Here is an 18,806-nt window from a genome sequence, read left to right as displayed (position 1 = left end):
AGACCAAGCTTGAACTTTTCAGGCATATATGGGTTCTGTGTGTGTTTGGTAGAAGAAGGGTGAGACCTTAACTCCTCTGGTTTCACTTTTATCTGTAAGTAAAATATATTTTTAGTGATTTGTCTTTGTTCCTTTGAATTCCAATATACTGTATAAACACCACTGGTTATGGTCATTTCTATGGACTAACCTTTTTGACTGTAGCTGTACATAAACCAAACTGTTGTACTGGATCATGAGTAGTATGAACTTAAGTTAAATAATTATATTAATAAAGCTTAAAATCTTCTTTCCACAAATTATTTGCTACTTTTGTTTTATAGACTTATAGACTGAACATCACTTACAGTTTATGAAAAAAATAAAACATTTGCATGCAGAGTGTCTAAAGTAATTCACTAGTACCATCCCTGCTTTTAAAAGGCAAGACAACTTTTAAATGTCTGTGTTGAGCATTCCACACATGCATGAGAAAGGTGGTACCAAGTTGTAAAATTCCCTCCCCACAGAGATATCTGTACCCAGGCAACAACGTGCCATACGTTCCCTAAAGTCATCTTAAATTAGTCTTCAACTCGTGTTGCTTGTGTGTTAAGAGTATGATTGAATGAGATTTAATAGATCCTTCCTTTACAAACACATAGTTCTGATCTGTTCAGAAAACACAAATCTCTATAATTAAAACAAGCGTTTCCATACAAGTGTAAAATAAAAACATTTAAGGGAGTTTCAGCTAGGCTGATATGAGATTCTGAAGGTATGATATGCTTAAAAAAATAAAATAATATATATATATATATATATATATATATATATATATATATACTGTATATATACAGTTTTACAGGATTGCAATTGCAGCTCTAAAATGCTTTATTGATCAACAGGTATTTTGTGATTCAGTGTTGGTTAGCATGCTGTGAAAGATATTTAAACATCTGTGGTGAGCTTGAAGAGTTGTGCACTTTGTGTAAAGAAAACAGATATATATACATGGAATCAGCTAAATAAGAATATAATCATGGAAAGTTAGCTCTTCTCTGCTCATCATAACTCGGTGCCATAACATTAGGGGGAAGTTAGCTATTTTTTTAAAATCACGATAAACTGTGATACCATTAACCAGCTCATGTCTCGTTTCACTGTGATGCTTTTTATCTCACCCCATTCTCCTCCAGAGCAGCCAGGGGCTTGTTGATGCTGTTCACAAATTTGTTGACATGTTCAAAGTGTTTGGTCATCTCAGTTGCGAGCACCATATCTATGATGGCCTGTCGTAATGTTCGATACTCATTCCTAGAAAGTGTAAAAGGGAGAGATGGACAAATATTAGAAGGGTGAAGGAGGGAAGGGCATTGGGGGGGCAGAGGGAGGGAGTGACAGTGTGGTAAATAGCAAAGAACCCCGTGTGAACAGTTTTCTCCTTCTGACGGCAGTGACAGTGGCAATGAATGGCTGCTTTGTTCACCGTTCCCCTCTGAGGGGACCAGCACATGTGAGCTATTCTGTTTTGGGACTTAAATCACATTACTACCCCGCCACTGTTAGCACACAAACACACACACACACACACACACACACACACACACACACACACACACACACACACACTGACAAAAACATACAATGTTTTTCTTTCATCAGCAACTGTTCAGACTATGTTTATTGCCTCTGACGCATCACACTATAATGACTGTACGATAAACTTGTTTCATAATAGGGTCTACTGCATACTACATAAACTACTACATAAAAATGAACTGTCATATTTTTACTTCTTGATGTGTATAAAGCTCTGTATATTAGTATATATATTTATTTATTATATTATAAATAAATATATTAATTATATATATATATAGTAAAAAAAATACTAGTTTAATAACTTAAACTGCACTAAAAGGGCTAATTCCTAAAATCTTGAATACATTCAGGTCAAGATTGAAATAAAGTTGTGTTTTTACTCTGTATCTGTCGACAAAAGTTAAATATTGCTACATAATTACATTTTAAGAGGGATGGTTGGATTGATTGTTTAATGTCTTTGTATTGACAATTATTATAGAATTGCAGCTGCATACTAGCCTGACCAGCTACCCTAATTCTTTTCCTATTCAAAATAAAGAATGATAGGGTTTCTCTGAATTTAACTCTGATTTTCATTTATTAAAAATAGACGCAGAATACCTGCACCTGCGATGAAGCACCTGGGATTTCATTGTTATAAAATAAGAACAATGACAAAGAATCTTGAATACGCCGCTTCTGGATGCCATTGAATGGGCATAGAACCAAGCAGAGAGCTAAGGCATGTGACATGGGAGGATTGACAAGCAGAGTAGTGTCAACAAAAGACATCCAAAGTGGTGTGTGCTGGAGTAGGTACACCTGTGAAAGACTGTTGTTGGGTTTGCAGTAAAAATGTGTTGATTCAACATGTTATTAGCAATACTGCAGCCCTGTTCTGCATACCGGTTCTTGGACACTGCTGTAAAGATCATAGCATGAAGCTTGTTGTAATTGAATTGGTACATTGTGCACCAGTGGAAATAGCTGTAAATCGGAGGGGTACTAGATCCATTTCACTTAAGAGAATGGCTAGATATGGCAGGTCAGACTAGTTGCAGACTAAAACCAATGAGCCCATTTTATTCTTATTTCAATGCAGTTCAATTCTATAATACTTTATTAATCCTTGAGGGGAAATTATATACATTTATCCATTCATCCATTTTCTATACCCGTTTTATCCTTTGCAGGGTCACAGGGGTCTCCTGGAGCCTATCCCAGCTCATTGAGGCAGGGGTTCACCCTGGACAGGTCGCTAGTCTTTCACAGGGCCACTATATTCATTTATATATTTCCATAATGTTCTGTAGAGGTGATAAGAGATTGACACATTTCTTCTGCTGTACATTGGTGCAGCACCTCTCGTTATTTTCTGTTTGAACACTCCTATTTGCAGAAGAACCCAAGTCTGCTGAGACTGGGACATTAGAGAGACATTAGACATGCACTTTACAAATGTATTACAGGAGGATGTAAAAAGGAAGTCCCCTTGGTCAGTGAGCTACACATGCTCTAGAACAGGGGCCACCAGGAGAGCCCCTATCCAGCATGTTTTAGAAGTCTCCCTGCATGAACACACCTGATTCTAATCAATGGTCGTCATTAACTTGTCATCAAGGTCTGGACAGCTCTGTTGTTGACACAGCTCCTTGTATCATGGTGGGCTGAAGCAGGGAAAGATCTAAAACATGCTGGATAGGGGCCCTCGAGGACCAGGGTTGGTGACCCCTGCTCTAGAACATATAGCACTTCGTTACATTACATGCATAAATAAATGATATACAGTGGGGCAAAAAAGTATTTAGTCAGCCACCAATTGTGCAATTTCTCCCACTTAAAAAGATGAGATATACCTGTAATTTTCATCACAGGTATATCTCAACTATGAGAGAAAAAAGTGAAAAAGAAAATTCAGAAAATCACATTGTCTGATCTTTAAAGAATGTATTGGCAAATTATAGCGGAGAATAAGTATTTGGTCAATAACAAAAGTTCCTCTCAATACTTTGTTATATACCGGTATATTCCTCCATGCAGATCTCCTCTAGAGCAGTGATGTTTTGGGGCTGTCGCTGGGCAACACGGACTTTCAACTCCCTCCAAAGATTTTCTATGGGGTTGAGATCTGGAGACTGGCTAGGCCACTCCAGGACCTTGAAATGTTGTGTTTCTACCAAAAAGTTCTATTTTGGTTTCATCTGACCATATAACATTCTCCCAATCCTCTTCTGCATCATCCAAATGCTCTCTAGCAAACTTCAGACAGGCCTGGACATGTACTGGCTTCAGCAGGGAGACACGTCTGGCACTGCAGGATTCAGTCCCTGGCGGCGTAGTGTGTTACTGATGGAACCTTTGTTACTTTGGTCGCAGCTCTCTGCAGGTCATTCACTAGGTCCCCCGTGTGGTTCTGGGATTTTTATTCACCGTTCTTGTGATCATTTTTACCCCACGGGGTGAGATCTTGCATGGAGCCTCAGAATCGAGGAGATTATCACTGGTCTTGTACGTCTTCCATTTTCTAATAATTGCTCCCACAGTTGATTTCTTCACACCAAGCTCCTTACTGTACCTATTGCAGATTCAGTCTTCCCAGCCTGGTGCAGGTCTACAATGTTCTTTCTCACGTCCTTTGACAGCTCTTTGGTCTTGGCCATAGTGGAGTTTGGAGTGTGACTGTTTGAGGTTGTGGACAGGTGTCTTTTATACAGATAACCAGTTAAAACAGGTGCCATTAATACAGGTAACGAGTGGAGGACAGAGGAGCCTCTTAAAGAAGTTACAGGTCTGTGAAAGCTGGAAATCTTGCTTGTTTGTAGGTGATCAAATACTTATTTTACCGAGGAATTTACCAATTCATTCAGTAGAAATCCTACAATGTGATTTCCTGGATTCTTTCCCCCATTCTCTCTCATAGTTGAAGTTTACCTATGATGAAAATTACAGGCCTCTCATCTTTTTAAGTGGGAGAACTTGCACCATTGGTGGCTGACTAAATACTTTTTTGCCCCACTGTATATGCTACATTTGCTTATAGCTGCTATTTACTAACAGTGAGCTGAGACAAACAGTAGCATCAACTGGCCAAATTCAAAGCAACATGAAGCATGAAGTACGTAGTTTCATGGAGCAAGTGTCTCATTAACTTTTTGTGACTTTTTGTTCAGACTGCTGAAGCACCACATCACCATTCCTCTTTTAAGAAAAAGTGCTTTTGCTGCTATTCAAGCATTGCTGAGAGGTCTCTCACTTTGCAATTTTCAGTCTGTTTTTTCTATGTAATTTAATAAGTATTAAGGTGCTTTACTAAGGTAAAATATGACTACAACATTCACCAAGTACTCCATTACAAGTTAATGTTCAACACTGAAAGTCTTATTTAAGTAGACGTATATTCTAAGTGTAATTACCTACTTTAAATAAAGTATTGCACAACATTGCTGTTTTTTTCTTCACATTTTGCTATGATTTATGTAGCATTTATGTAGCAGTTCTGATTTCCTGGCACCATTGATTCCTGATCACGGTCAGCTCCTATAATATATTATATGCTTCATAAAGCTGTTTAGCCAGAAGTTCACATTCAACAATCGATCCTAGGGACTGTTACTTTTTTCATTCAGCAATATTTGTCCTGATGATAATCATTTTATTGACTCAAGAATTGAGACCACCAGTTCACACAGATTTCCATTTATTTACTTAACAAATAAGTGTCTCGACTTCACATTTGGCAAAACCTCACTTCTTCTTTACTGTTGACTTTGTTCATATGATTTTCTTGTTTTGTTTTTGTAAATCTGTAATGCGAACAATATTTATATATGCCAATTACAAAGGACTTTTCCTGGCTTGGGGGAGTAAATTAAGTTTGTGCATATGCATAAAATTCTCTAATGATTATATTGAATAAGAAAAGAACCACATGATGGATGGCTTTAAAAATCTGTCAAAAAGACTGCACATGTTAATTTCTGCCTTTGTGCACACATAGGTTTAGTAATGAAACTACGCAAAAATGAGAAGGATCTGGCTCCTGATCTCGTAAGAGCTTATAGCTGACGTGCTGTGAATGTTGTGTGGATGAGTAAAAGAAATCATTTGGATATTTGTTGTTTCATTTTTTCTAATCAAATGCGATGACTTTACCTCTCTATGTTTTTGAAGATGTTGCACTTATCATCTCTTGTGGTGATCTGGAAGGCCAGCGCTGCATGGTGACTCTCCAGCACAGCGGTGTCGTTGTACAGAATGGCCAGTTCACTTCCTGCGTTGCACAGAAAACTGTTGGTGCGGCCTGGGTGGTCTACGTCGTGCACTGTAGCAGCAATCAGGGCAGCCACCTCATCAATGGGATCTAAACTTTGCTATTATAGCAAACGATAGGAAAAAAAATGCTTTATTATGTATAATGTATTCTAATTTTCCATATAAATTGGCCTCACCACCACTAACCTCTACAAATTTAAGGTTGAAAATGTCATGGTTTGTTGGAGCTGTTTATGTCCCATGAGCACCAAAACGTAATAGAAAAACAGCTGTTGTTTTGCTAAACATTTTTTCATTTCTAAAGCCGCTGTGAATGTAGCACACCTGCAGAGTTCCAGGGATTCATTAACCTAGAGTGACGTAACATTGCAGTTCGGTGGCTAAGCCAATGAGAGATCACTCCACTAAGATCAGAAACAGACAGGTAATCAGCTTATCGAATTCACACTGTCACCAAGTTACTGAACTACTAACACACTTGGGCAAAACCATGACTTTCTAGGATTAGGTAGATTGGACACTTGACACTCGAGACCGCGCCTAGGCTCTTACTTGAAAAGTCCTAGCTTCAGGACACAGTAGGTTAGGGGTTGAAAACTTAATCAGCATAATAGTGAATTCTTATGAACAAAGGATGTAACCTCTCACACATGCTAAACAGTATCACCACAGTATTCTCCCAACATTCAAAGCAGCTTGGCTTGGCTTGGCTTTAAGTGCAAACAGTATGCTCACCTTCAGAGAAATAGAGAAAAATCCAACCCTGTAATCTTACTCTAATCAGCACTATAACGTTGTTGTTTTTCTCTAAAATCCAACTCATCCAAATAATTAAATAATTGTGAAGTGATTACACTTAATTGTCAGTTTTTAAACAGTATAATATTTGCCATTTTACCTTAACCCTCTCCTTGCAAAGAAAATATGCAGTTGCATGCAAGACATCAGCTGCATGGCTGGAGTTGTGGTAGGGGTTACTGGAGTGGTAGTTGGCTTCAATCACTTGAAGCCAGGAGCGCAAAGTAGCTTCAGGGCAGTTTAAGTACTCGCAGACCCCAAACCGGGAGAAGATCTTCAGGCCCAAGTAGGTCAAAGGCCTGCAGGAAGACAGCATGGTCTTTTAACACAAACTGACATCTCAAACTTTCTGTTCACAATAGAATGATGAGTATAACCATTGCAGCCTTCGATGGTGTTCAGCCTCACCGTTTCAGGGTTGCAGACTCCAAGTTAAAGATGTCAAAGTCCCATGAGTCCTCACTCTCCATGGTCTGGGCGATGCGAGGAGGGATGTCATTTAATGACAGAGGGCTTGCCAAGTGACTAGGGAAGTGGTGGGGCTCTGCAGGCAAAAAGAAGAAAAAAAAGTTTCAGGTAAATAAGGGAAGGTTAGGAATTTATTGCAATTTCTGGTTTAATAAAAGACCCGACAGAAAAAAACCCTCCAAAACTATAGTGAAACTCACGCTTGGTGGAAAGGATGTATTCATTTCCTGACAATCTGCGTAAACCATCCTGTAAAGAGATGAAAGACAGAAACAGTTTCATGAGCTGAGGAAGAGGAGAGGAAATTAAAAAAAAACAACAAAAAAAACCCCTGAGCGTACACACGATTAACAATCCATCATTCATCCTTTCTGCAACTGTCACATAAGGAGGTCAGGTCTGCGAGAAGATCACCGGTGTCAATCTGTTTCACAACTGTAGGAAGTTTCCAGATGATTCGGCTTATAATATAGGTCTGCATGGTACTTTACTCTTCTCTTACATCTATTAGAGAGGACTTGTGCATCAAAACTCAGAAATCAGCGCCAATACAAACACAGAAATGGGCTCGAAAGAAACCTAAGTGTGACCAATGCTGGTGCTTTTGTTTCAATGACCTCTAAAACAAGAAAACCAAATAACAGATGAAATCCTCAATCAAGGTCAGCAATGATTAAAGCGTTTAGCCATAACTATGACCTCAATAAATCATTTCTTTGCAGCATGGAACATAAATACACATTTTAAAAATCAATAATCAGTGTTGTTTTGAGAAGAAACAACTATATTTTGGATGTGTTTCAGGGTTTCTTGCTTGTCTTTTGTGACAAGTGAGCATTAATATTTACAACACTGATACAGTTACAAAGAAAGCCCTGATTTTTATGATTTGCCAAGTTTATTCCTCAGTGAATGTTCCTCCATCTGTTCTATGACACAATATTTGAAAGCTACGTTACCCAGGCACTTAGAACCCCACTGGCAGTACTGAGCATGTTAATAAAACCATTGTTCAGTCCAAAAAATAATTATCAGATTTAGGAGGTGTAATGGCTCTGTCAAAAAATGACTCCATGATGATTTATGTCCATACATTAGCTAATCTGGAATCAGTTTTTGAAACATGACATTTGTCTTCCCCTTGGCATTGCTGCATGCTGTGATAGCAAATGGGGCTCATCAGTGGGAAAACACTCTCTCACCCAAAAAATCAAATAAGCGGTGAGAAGTATAATGATTCGGGTCTCTTAGGACTGTGAGTCATACCAGCTGTGTGTAACCGGCTGCCTGTTAAGAAACTGAGAGGTAGAGGACAAATATTTTAACAGCTCATGGATGAATTGCCAAGAAATACTTAAAAGACATTCATACTCCAGAGAGGATGGATTACAATGGTGAGTCTTTGACTTTTACGAGGTCTCGTCAAAAAGGTTTAATGTACTGTGTTGATGAAGTCACTTTTTTTGCCGTGTATTTCACTAGAACTGGGACGTCGGGATTCCCCAGTTCCTACTGTAAAAGAAAATTGCAGCTGGAATGCTCTCCAAACGTTGGATTTACAATTTGGACTATCACAAAAACTGCACCAAGCCCAACTTCAAAATCAAGCATGACTGCCACATGCACAAAGAAAGCAACTCCTCAGAATATTGTATGTATTTAACAGTCTGGGACTAAATATACACAATCGCTAACAACTTTGATTGGAAAAAAAGCTTTTAAGCCTAGCACAAGGCTTAATCAAAATCTGTTGAACTGAACCTTTTGACATTGATCTCCACTTTTTTCAAACAAAGGTTATGACATTTTTCATCGATGACAAGCTCGTATCAGTCAGCCTGTTGCGCAGTATAGTCTAAACTACAGCCTGCATTGGCTGTCGGTGAGTGCATGGGCGTGTGTCACAGAGCGAAATGTTTACTTCACGAGTGAAAAAGGAAGAGGAGACTGGCTCATCTTTGACCCATGCATTGTCTCCTGGTGACGCTGCCTCTGTACACACTGGCTATTTTAAGACTTTGTCCCCAGAAATATGACAGCTCTTTCAGTGTTCAGTGTATCTTCTGAGTTCAGGCACAACACTTCGTCAGCATAGCCGGGTGGAAATCCAACTGGAAAATTCAAATTTGACTGGAGACTTCACAGAGCCGTATGACTGTAAATAATCATAAATAAATTACTAAACCTGGACAAACTGCTCGTGGCTTTTTTGCATTTATCTTTTATGCAAAACAAATCTTTCTGGCAAAAGACTAACATCGCTGTCTTTGCGTTTCCACAGAGTACGTGTATAAGTAAGGCCATGCTTATTCATCTGATCCAAAGAACAGGATGTTTCCAGGCCTGTGAAGTCAAGAGGAAAACGTTCATGCGAGTGTGACTGTGTGTATGTGTGCAGTGTGTGCAGAGACAGAGGGAGGGAGGGGAGAAAGGGTGGGCTTTCCTCTCCAGCCTACAGGAGCACAAAGGACAATCTAACACTTCCTCTGGGTTTGTTGCCAAGACTGCCAACTTGGCACTCTTTCTACTTCTGTTCCTCACCATTACCCTCTGTTGATCTCACTTTGTCTCCTTCTTTCCCTCTCCCTTAATATGAACAGGAATCCCTGCAAAAAGCACATGTCCACACACTCCTGACCCTCCTGTTGTCGTCTGAATGAACAAATCAGAGGCTCTCACAGAGCAAACGCTTCATGGTATTCACGCTATCATATAGGAGCTGATATCTGCGTGGTGAGAGGAAGCTGTTTGGGTGTTTCAGTCATCCTGAAGGCCCTTCGTGCTTTAAAATAGATATGCTTCTTACCGTCATCAGCCCCCCTACAAGGTCATTTGTGTGGGGATCTTCATCCTTGGTGCCCAGCTGTGGGGAATAGAGCTCTGTGGTCCTCAGGATCTCCAGTACCCGATCCAAGGCCTCTGCCACGGGCATAGGGCTGCTTTCCTGTGCTGCATTAATTATGTTTATTACCTGAATGATGACAGGAGAAAGCTACCATTACTAAAAGTATAGTAGATACTGAAAACAGAGCAAGTTAAAAAGAATAATTGCAGGACAACAGTCCATCTAACAAAATAAGCTTTGATAAGAAATGATTTTTCAGTAAAATATAGACACATTTAGCACAGTACAGCACAGTTTTATCTGGGTCATTCTAAAGCCTCTGGACCTGGACAACAAAAGCTCTGTCCACTGTAGTTTTCAGGATGCGTAGGGACATAAAGGTCACAAATACTGCTGAGCACCTCTGGGAAAACTATATATTTTGTTGAATTAAACATGCAATAAAACAACCCCTGCAGCAAACGCATATTAAAAAAATAATAATTATGATACATTTCAAATCATAGTAACTTTTCTATTTCATACATTTACAAGTGAGGAAGAAAAAACAAAACAAAAAGTGTTGGTCAAAATACCATAGGGATAGAAAGAAAAAGCTCCCTTTAAACATCTACTCAAAGCAGTTGGTTGTCTGCTCTGATCTGGGTCTGTGACGTCACAAAGCCCTGCAAATCTGAATGACTTGTACCAATGGTGACTGCCGGGTCCCTATCCAATACTGTATTTTATATTATGCACATTACATAGTACGCAGTTTCAAAAAACAGCCAGGGTGTTGAGGGCCTTTCCCAGCTGTCACTTGGTGAAAGCCAGAGCACACCCGAGACAGGCTGCCACTCCGTCACAGGGTCACATGGAGAAAACCAACCACACAAACTCACTTACACAGACATTTTAGAAACTCTAATCAACCTAATAGGCATGTTTTGGACTGTGGGAGGTAGAAGAAACCTGGTAAAAACATGGAGGAGCAGGGAAAGTATGCAAATCCCACACAGACAGCTGATTTAACCTTTTACTACTGTCCTGGATGGTCTGGTATTGTTCTCAAGTCTTGAAAGCTAATAGAGATGTTTGTGTGCTGACAGCACCTGTAAGACGTATGGGAATCAGGATAACGTCATGAATCATGATAAAACCACACATTTCCTTCCTAGAAATCCCTTCGAGTATAAAAGGAGCATCAGTGGGATTACATTGACACAGGAGCACCTTAAAATAAAACCCAAAACTGCAACTTATTAAAAGTTAACTTAACAAACTGAGCAAGCAAGCAACTGAGATAATCAAAAATAAAAGCAGAAATAAACATATGTTGTTTTTCCTTTTCCTTATACATGCATTCCTTGTTTGTACATGTACGTCTCCTCTTTTTACTTTACCTCATGCATTTTTGCCTCATTATGCAAATGAGGAGGGCTGCCATTCTTGGTCCAGCTCTTCTACTATTGGTCAATAAACAGGAAGAATCCTGCTTCTTCCTGTTTATTGACCAATAGTAGAGGAGCTATATTTTTCTTGATGAAAATGCAGGTATAAGGAAAAGGAAAAACAAAATATGTATATTTCTGCTTTTATTTTTAATTATGTCAGTTTTGGTCCTCCATACCAGATGCATGTTTTAGACAAAAGCAAAAGGCAGTAACTCATGGTGGAACATCTTGCGAGTTCTTGAGCAGAAATATTATGTTTTTGGGTTGCGCAGCATGTCAACAAATTCTAAATATAAATGCAATCATCGAGGAATAGATCATAAAAAGGAGAGAGATTTTAAACCATTTATGAGCTAAAAAAAACGTAAAATAACATCTCTCTTGATTTGAACTAAACTGAGTCTGTGATTGAGGCCTAAAAGAAGGCAACCCCAAAATCTTCACCTGCAAGCAATCACTGTTTTGAGAGAAAAACGTCCAACATGTTATTTAATGTGGACATTAAAACAAAATCAGTTCACTTCATTTAAACTGATTTAATGTTTCATTAATATTTTTGATTGATACTGAAAGGAAATTCTATTGCTGAAGTAAAAAGTCACTCAATTAGTGTTATAAAATCACATTATAGTCATTGTTGAAGGATATACCTTTGGGCAGGACTCTCTCTATATTGAAGTGAACCTGAAGACGTCTCTGACTGAAGAAATTGTTGTTTCATCACTGTGTTGTGTTGACGATGTGCACTTTTGTTCATTATATTTTGCAACTTATGCAACATTCCTCTTTGCACAATCAGCTCCCGGGGCTCCTGAGCATTGCCCAGCATAGAACGAGCTTTCTTTCTAAAGTTTTTTGTTTCTTTTTTTTTAAGTCACTGGCTATGATGGTGCAACCCCAACAGATGACTGTTGATAAAACTGCACCCTCCATCAGAGACTTAAACAAAATATGCAGCATCTTCCTGCAAACAATGAATGATTTAAGCTTCCTCAAGAAGTAGTCTGCTCCATTCCTTCTTGTAGACAGGCTCTGTGCTGCTTCCAAAAAACACATGTCCATGAAAATCTAACCACAACCCCCAAACAGGGAACTTGCAGCAGGAGATACAAACTTTGAAATCCTTCTTAAGGCATGTTTCAAGATTTTCAAACACTGATTCATTCATCAGATTATCTGGTTCTTGTATTTAGGTCACATGGCTGCCAAAGGTGCAGGACACCCTAACCAGCTAGTCACAGTTATATAAAATCTTTAGTTATTTTTACTAAGGAAATAATATTGGTTCATGAAACTGCTAACTTGATGTGGTATTGCAGAACAACAAATGTTCCAGTGTTTATGATAATGTACAACACTTGTATTACCATTTAAGTGGCAGCTGGACGTGCAATGCACAGAAAAACAGGTATACTTGGCAGGTGCACATCTTATCACAGAATAACTACTTATGGAGAAGAATTAAGATCAGGAGATCACTTGTAAACACCTCAAATTTGAAGAAAATCACATTCAGTCAACAGGGAAATAAAGAATATCCTAATGAGGTGAGTTTTACAGGTGGAAGAGGCTTCTGGGTTGTAGTGGATCCATACTTTGGCTGTTTTTAAATCATATCTCTTCACCAAATAAAACAATAAAATATACCCCACATTTATTGTCCCTTGCAAAATTCACGTAGACAAAATGTCAATTTTGAGGAAAAAAAAAGTGAAAAGCTGCAAATGAGATATATCAATTAACAAGCGATGACTATAGCTGGCAAGCTATTGAGCTGTTTAAGAATTTTGCAGGTAAGATAAAAGTAAATAAGATGGAGTCTGTATCACTGTAAAATGAAGCTTTATAACTTAAATTCCGGAAAACATCCACTTTTTTTTTTTGTTCAAAAGACGAACTAAATTGTAGAGAAGGTGCCAACATCGGGCACCTATGGCGAGGTCAGCGAACATGTGCAAGAACACAAGTTGTAACTAATTTGCTTGAACACACACACACACACACACACACACACACACACACACACACACACACACACACACACACACACACACACACACACACACACACACACACACACACACACACACACACACACACACACACACACACACACACACACACACACACACACACACACTTCTATCGGTGCATTATTCTCCAGAGGATGACGCCTACAGGGACTGACTACGCAGTCAAATGATACAGCAGAAGAACTGCAGTGTGTCATATGACCCATCCCTGGGGACTTTCTCTGTTTCCGACTATCCGGGCTTGCAGACTTCATAAACCACTGAAACAGCAAGTCATTCTGGCCCAACATGCTTTTCTTGTCTTCTGCATAAAATGCGGCATTTTATTGGCCTATCTCCTCTTGAAATGGTGTGCGTGACCTCTACACTCAGGGCTTGTAGCTGTACAAGAAGTGCTCATGGCAGTTGTGGCAGTTTTATAATCAAAATGTTCAGTCATGAGATAGAAGAACATCAGTACTAAGTGATAATCATATGATGGAGGCTAGAAGGGATGATGGGGAGGGAAAAGAACCCACCTTGGTGATGGGAGCTTCAATAGTCATGGAGTGAATTCTGGCCATAGAGGAGTGTCTTCTCTGAGAGCTCCCTGTCAAGATTAGAAAGAAGAAGCATCTGATTGCATAAGCTTTCCGAAAGGATAGGGTTTATGAACAAATTGAGCAAGAATTTTCCAACTGCTTTCTAATTAGTGTGTGTGTTTTCAGCCAATCAACACATAACGCAGGAGAAACAACAGAGGACGTAGGTGGCCGGCGTTTCCATCGTTTATCTCCCTTCACTCTCACCATCGCTCCCTCGAGACGTCGTGGATCTTACATCCAGAGAACCTTTCCTCCTGTCTTTGTGCTTATTGGATGTTATGTCTGGAGAGAGAGAGAGAGAGACAAAAAAACAATCTTACAATGACGCACAAATAGAGAGGTACTGTTTAACTTTGAGTTGTTTTTGGCCCTATGTCACAATATGTGGATTTTTATATTCTTTCATTCAACTATAGTTTCTGATTCCGTTGTCTCTCATGGGTTCTGTGTGTGCTTTGGACAAAGTTTGGAAGAATAAAAAACTGTTAAAAACAGAGACAATACATATAATTAAAAAGATACCACTCCACCATTTGAGGAAACAGAAATCAATCTGTTTATAGACAGGTTTTTCTTTTTTATATACAATTTTCCTTTTTTTTAACGTTATTAAGCATTTCATTGATACAGCCTGTTGTAGTTTTAGATTTTTCATGACTATCAACAAATCCCCTATAAAACTTTTTTTTTTCTTCATTTTTTATCCCGATTTTTTCCCCATTATATCACCCAGTGCTCCTACCTACTGTAAGTGACAGTCCTGGGCATTGCCATCCTCTACCAACCCAGGGAGGGCCCCGCACTGAGCTCCCAAAATCCCCTATAAAACTTTAAGACCAATGGTGTGTTAATCCACACCTCAGTTCTCCCATTTTTTCCAGTAATTCCTCCTGCGGATGTGTTTTTAGAATCTGGTGAAAGATAAATAGCCTTTTAATAATGAAATCTCACACAGAACTAATGAGTGCATTTGCTCTGGACTATTTCCAGCACTACATTAATATACATGTCAGTATTTTATAGCACCAACAATATGCATGAAGGCATGAGTGTGTGTCTGTTCACATCCTTGGTGAAACATGTATGCTCTGCTCTGCTCGATGGATTTTAAATAATTTTATGCATTTGAGTAAAGGAAGAAATTAAAAATTTAAGAATGTTGCTGCACAGACAATACTTTTGTTATTCAGAGAAATTGCCACAAAATATATTGGCATTTTAAACATTTATTAAAAGGTTAAAGTAGTTATATTATACAGTTATAATTGAGGTCTTCTGTAGATGTTTGCTTCTGTTTCCAATTTCTACCTTAATTTTAGCAACAGAGCATGAATGACGCTGACTTAACAAACTGTGAGGATTTACTGCAGCAGGAATGTAAAAAACTGTTACTTAAAAACACGTAGATACAAGTCTGACTTAATTGGGAGACTCAATGCAATACAGGATCTATTGTGAAATGCCTGATACTAGAAAAAAAAGATTATGATGAATTACTAAAAGCATAACCAACCTGTAGAGCATTAAATCAGAAACCAACAGGTGAAAGTGTTGAAAAGGAGTTGATGTAAAACAAACTTTGAGGGAACACCATGTAAAGCGCCAAGAACACATTGCACCGAGCTTGTGACGTGAGCACGGGAGATATATGATATCTGCTTTGTTTGCTCGTCAGGAGTCGAGCTGTCGTGTTTTTAAATCAGTTGCAGCTGCTGGTTTTAGTTGATACCACAATACAACCAGGAACAACAGTCCTTATAGCCAAAATAGGGGGATTTTTTTTTTCCTTTTAAAGGTGAACAAAAGATGGATTTAATTTCCTTTCAGATATTTCTCTGGTAGATAAAGCAGGTCTGGACACTGAGAGAGTGCGGTTTAAAATTTGGTTCATGATAAAAAGAAACAATGATTTACAAGAATGGCGCAACAGGTTGCTATTTACGCAATTCTGAACCTTAAAATGAATAAACATTGTAAAATTGCCAAACATTCCATCATGAAGAGAACTTTTGCCTCTAAATACACCAGCACTGCCGTCTTCCAGACCGTAAGTATTGATCAGTCTCACACATCTGTTGCCATGTGTTTCAGAGCCTCTATGAAAACATTGCACTGGTTCATGAGAGACATCATGGTTGGTGAGCTTTGCCCACTCTTGCAACCCTGAGTGCAGCACCCTCAGAGAAAATTAGCATGTGAATCTATACACTGAATTACTATCAAAGCTAATCAGAGCTGGAGCTGAAAAATAATAACTACAACTGCAGAGACATTTGCAGCCAAACTAAAAGACAGATTAAAACACTTTCCCATAGCAGCCCAAAGCCAGCAGTGAGCAGATGTGAATGGGTCTCTTTTCCACATATGTAAGAAAAGCTTAATGTTGACAAGACTTGGACCAAAAAGTCTTGCACAGAGGGGATTTTAATGGAACGGTGAGAATTTTAGGATTGATCTCACCTGTTTGAGACTCTGCCTGCACACGTTCACTGGATTTATCACTCTGCACAGATGAAGGGGGAAAAAAAATTGAGAGGAGCATTCTGGCGTACACATATATATTATTAAAATCACCAAAACTTAGAAGCTCACCTTATTATTATCATTTAAAGGCCTGTTGATAGACACATAGTGTCTGATTTTTCTGTGAATGACAAACGTGTTTTTGAACATCAGATGAAATTAAAAAAATATTACAATTAAGTATAATTATTTGATTTGCAACATGTTTCCAAGACTTCATTAGTTGGGTTTCAACTCACCCTCCCTGTCCAATTATAGGTGTGATCTTCACATTTTGCTGAATGCTGTCTCCATTCTTCTTTTTGGCATAATAAATCCCCTGCCACTCCTGGCACACAAAATGACAGAAGGACATATATTATAGGGATATATATATATCTTTAGAATACATAAAACACCAATTCCAAACTGTAGTGAAACCGTGCAAAATGTAAATAGAAGTAAAACGCAATGTTTTGAAAATCTCATAATGCCATATTTTATACACTACAAAAACACAGAAAACATGTCTAATGACTGAAATGAGGAAATTAAGGAACTGAGGCACCATATTATCAAAATGATCATTTTGATAATAATTTTGAATTTGACAGCAGTAACACATCTCAAAATGTTGGGACAGGGTAATATTGACCATTGTGTAGTATCTCATCGTCTTTTAACAGCAGTCAAACAACACTACGTATGGGACCTGAGGAGGCCAGTTGCTGGAGCTTTGGGAGAAGAATGTTTTTCCATTTTTATCTGATACAGGATTCAACCTGCTTAACGGTCCTGGGTGGTTTTTCTTGTAGTTTTTGTTTCATGATGTGCCATATGTTTTCAGTTGGTCAGACGTCTGGACTGCAGGCAGGCTATTTCAGCAACTGGATTTTTCTTCTAAGAAGCCAAGCCTTTGCAATGGATGCAGTTTACACTTTAGCATTGCCTTGCTGAAAGATGCATTGATCCTTGAAGGAACCTTGAAGGATCCTTTGGGCATTGATGTTTCCTCTCCAGACATGCAACCTGCCCATTCCATAGGCACTCAAGCATCCCCACGCCATCAGAGATGTAGGCATTTGAACTTAGCACTGATTGCACGCTCAATGGTCCCCATCTTCCTCCTTGATCCAGAAGGCAGTGTCCATGGTTTCTAATGAAATTTCAAATTTAAGTTAATCTAATCAAATTTTGTCCTGAGCCCATTTTAAATTAGCTTTGAGCCAAAGACGATGGTGGTGTTTTTGGATCATGTTCACATACGGCTTCATGATAGAGCTTTAACATGCATTTGTGGATTGCATGATGAGCTGTGTTCTTAGAAAGTGACTTCCCAAAATGTTCCTTTGCTCATGATATATTTCCATTTTGCCATCTTAAATGTGGTGCTACCTGAGGACCCAAACATGACAGACCTCTTATGTTGATTTTTGGGATTGTCCCATGCACACAGGGATTTCTCCAGATTGTCTGAATCATTGGTTAATATACACTGTAGATGATGAGATCTTAAAATTCTTGGAATCTTTGGGCCAAGGAACATCAATCTACAACAATTTCACGGGTTGAAAATTGATGAGCCTCTGGCCACCTTCACTTCAGTCCAAGATGCTCTTTTTTTTACCCTAAATGTCACTGACCTGTTGCCAATTAACCTAATTAACTCAAAGACGTTCCTCCAGGTATCTTATTTTAGTATCTCTTCCTTTTCCAGCAATTAGGTTCCCAATGCCCCAACCGCTTTGAGACATGCCGTTTTCATCAAAGTCAAAATAAGATAGTAATTTTCATTCAATGGTAAAATGTCCCACCTTCACTATCTGATATCTTTTAAGTGATATTGTGAATAAAATATGAGATTTCATGAGATTTATAAACCACAACATTCATATATTTTACACAAAATTTCAATTACTTTATAAATGGGATGGTATAAAGATTTTAAACATGGCAAAAGTGTGGGTGTGTAGCACATCAGTGTTTTTGTTACAGGTGATGAGTTGGGGTGGGCAAGAGTATTTCAGAGAGCAGCAACCTGCTTTAATAGGTGGGAGAGAGCGCTACTGGAATCCTGGTGCTCGTTTCATGTCCTCCCCTACCTGCAGACTGTTTTAGCAGCTTAAAAAGACCCTTCCTGCTGTTAGCCTGTCTGGAACTGACCTTTGCTCTCTGTGTAGTGAGATTACAGCACAGCCATCAGCTGCTGTCCTTCTGCACATGAAACAGAGCTGCCGGACGGCCAGCAGTGCAGACGGACAGCACACGTGAATGGATGTGCATGCATGCATGCACAGACACAAAG

General features: G+C 38.9%; 1 protein-coding gene across 3 annotated transcripts in view; it reads right to left on the bottom strand.

The window, feature by feature from the left end:
- The window catches only part of pde8a (phosphodiesterase 8A), a 68,265-nt gene that overhangs the window by 3,977 nt on the left and 45,482 nt on the right, over nucleotides 1-18,806 (bottom strand). For all 3 annotated transcript variants that reach the window (XM_061740439.1, XM_061740422.1, XM_061740431.1), the window contains 11 exons: nucleotides 16,762-16,850; nucleotides 16,592-16,643; nucleotides 16,460-16,502; nucleotides 14,204-14,281; nucleotides 13,934-14,004; nucleotides 9,911-10,075; nucleotides 7,305-7,353; nucleotides 7,045-7,180; nucleotides 6,737-6,935; nucleotides 5,719-5,936; nucleotides 1,164-1,296 (listed from right to left, as the gene is read on the bottom strand). In XM_061740439.1, the coding sequence (XP_061596423.1) occupies nucleotides 1,164-1,296; nucleotides 5,719-5,936; nucleotides 6,737-6,935; nucleotides 7,045-7,180; nucleotides 7,305-7,353; nucleotides 9,911-10,075; nucleotides 13,934-14,004; nucleotides 14,204-14,281; nucleotides 16,460-16,502; nucleotides 16,592-16,643; nucleotides 16,762-16,850 (1,233 nt within the window). The remainder of the gene's footprint in view (nucleotides 1-1,163; nucleotides 1,297-5,718; nucleotides 5,937-6,736; nucleotides 6,936-7,044; nucleotides 7,181-7,304; nucleotides 7,354-9,910; nucleotides 10,076-13,933; nucleotides 14,005-14,203; nucleotides 14,282-16,459; nucleotides 16,503-16,591; nucleotides 16,644-16,761; nucleotides 16,851-18,806) is intronic.

This window comes from Cololabis saira, chromosome 2 (assembly GCF_033807715.1).
Source record: "Cololabis saira isolate AMF1-May2022 chromosome 2, fColSai1.1, whole genome shotgun sequence".
NCBI lineage: Eukaryota > Metazoa > Chordata > Actinopteri > Beloniformes > Belonidae > Cololabis > Cololabis saira.
This window is presented reverse-complemented; position numbering and strand designations above follow the sequence as displayed.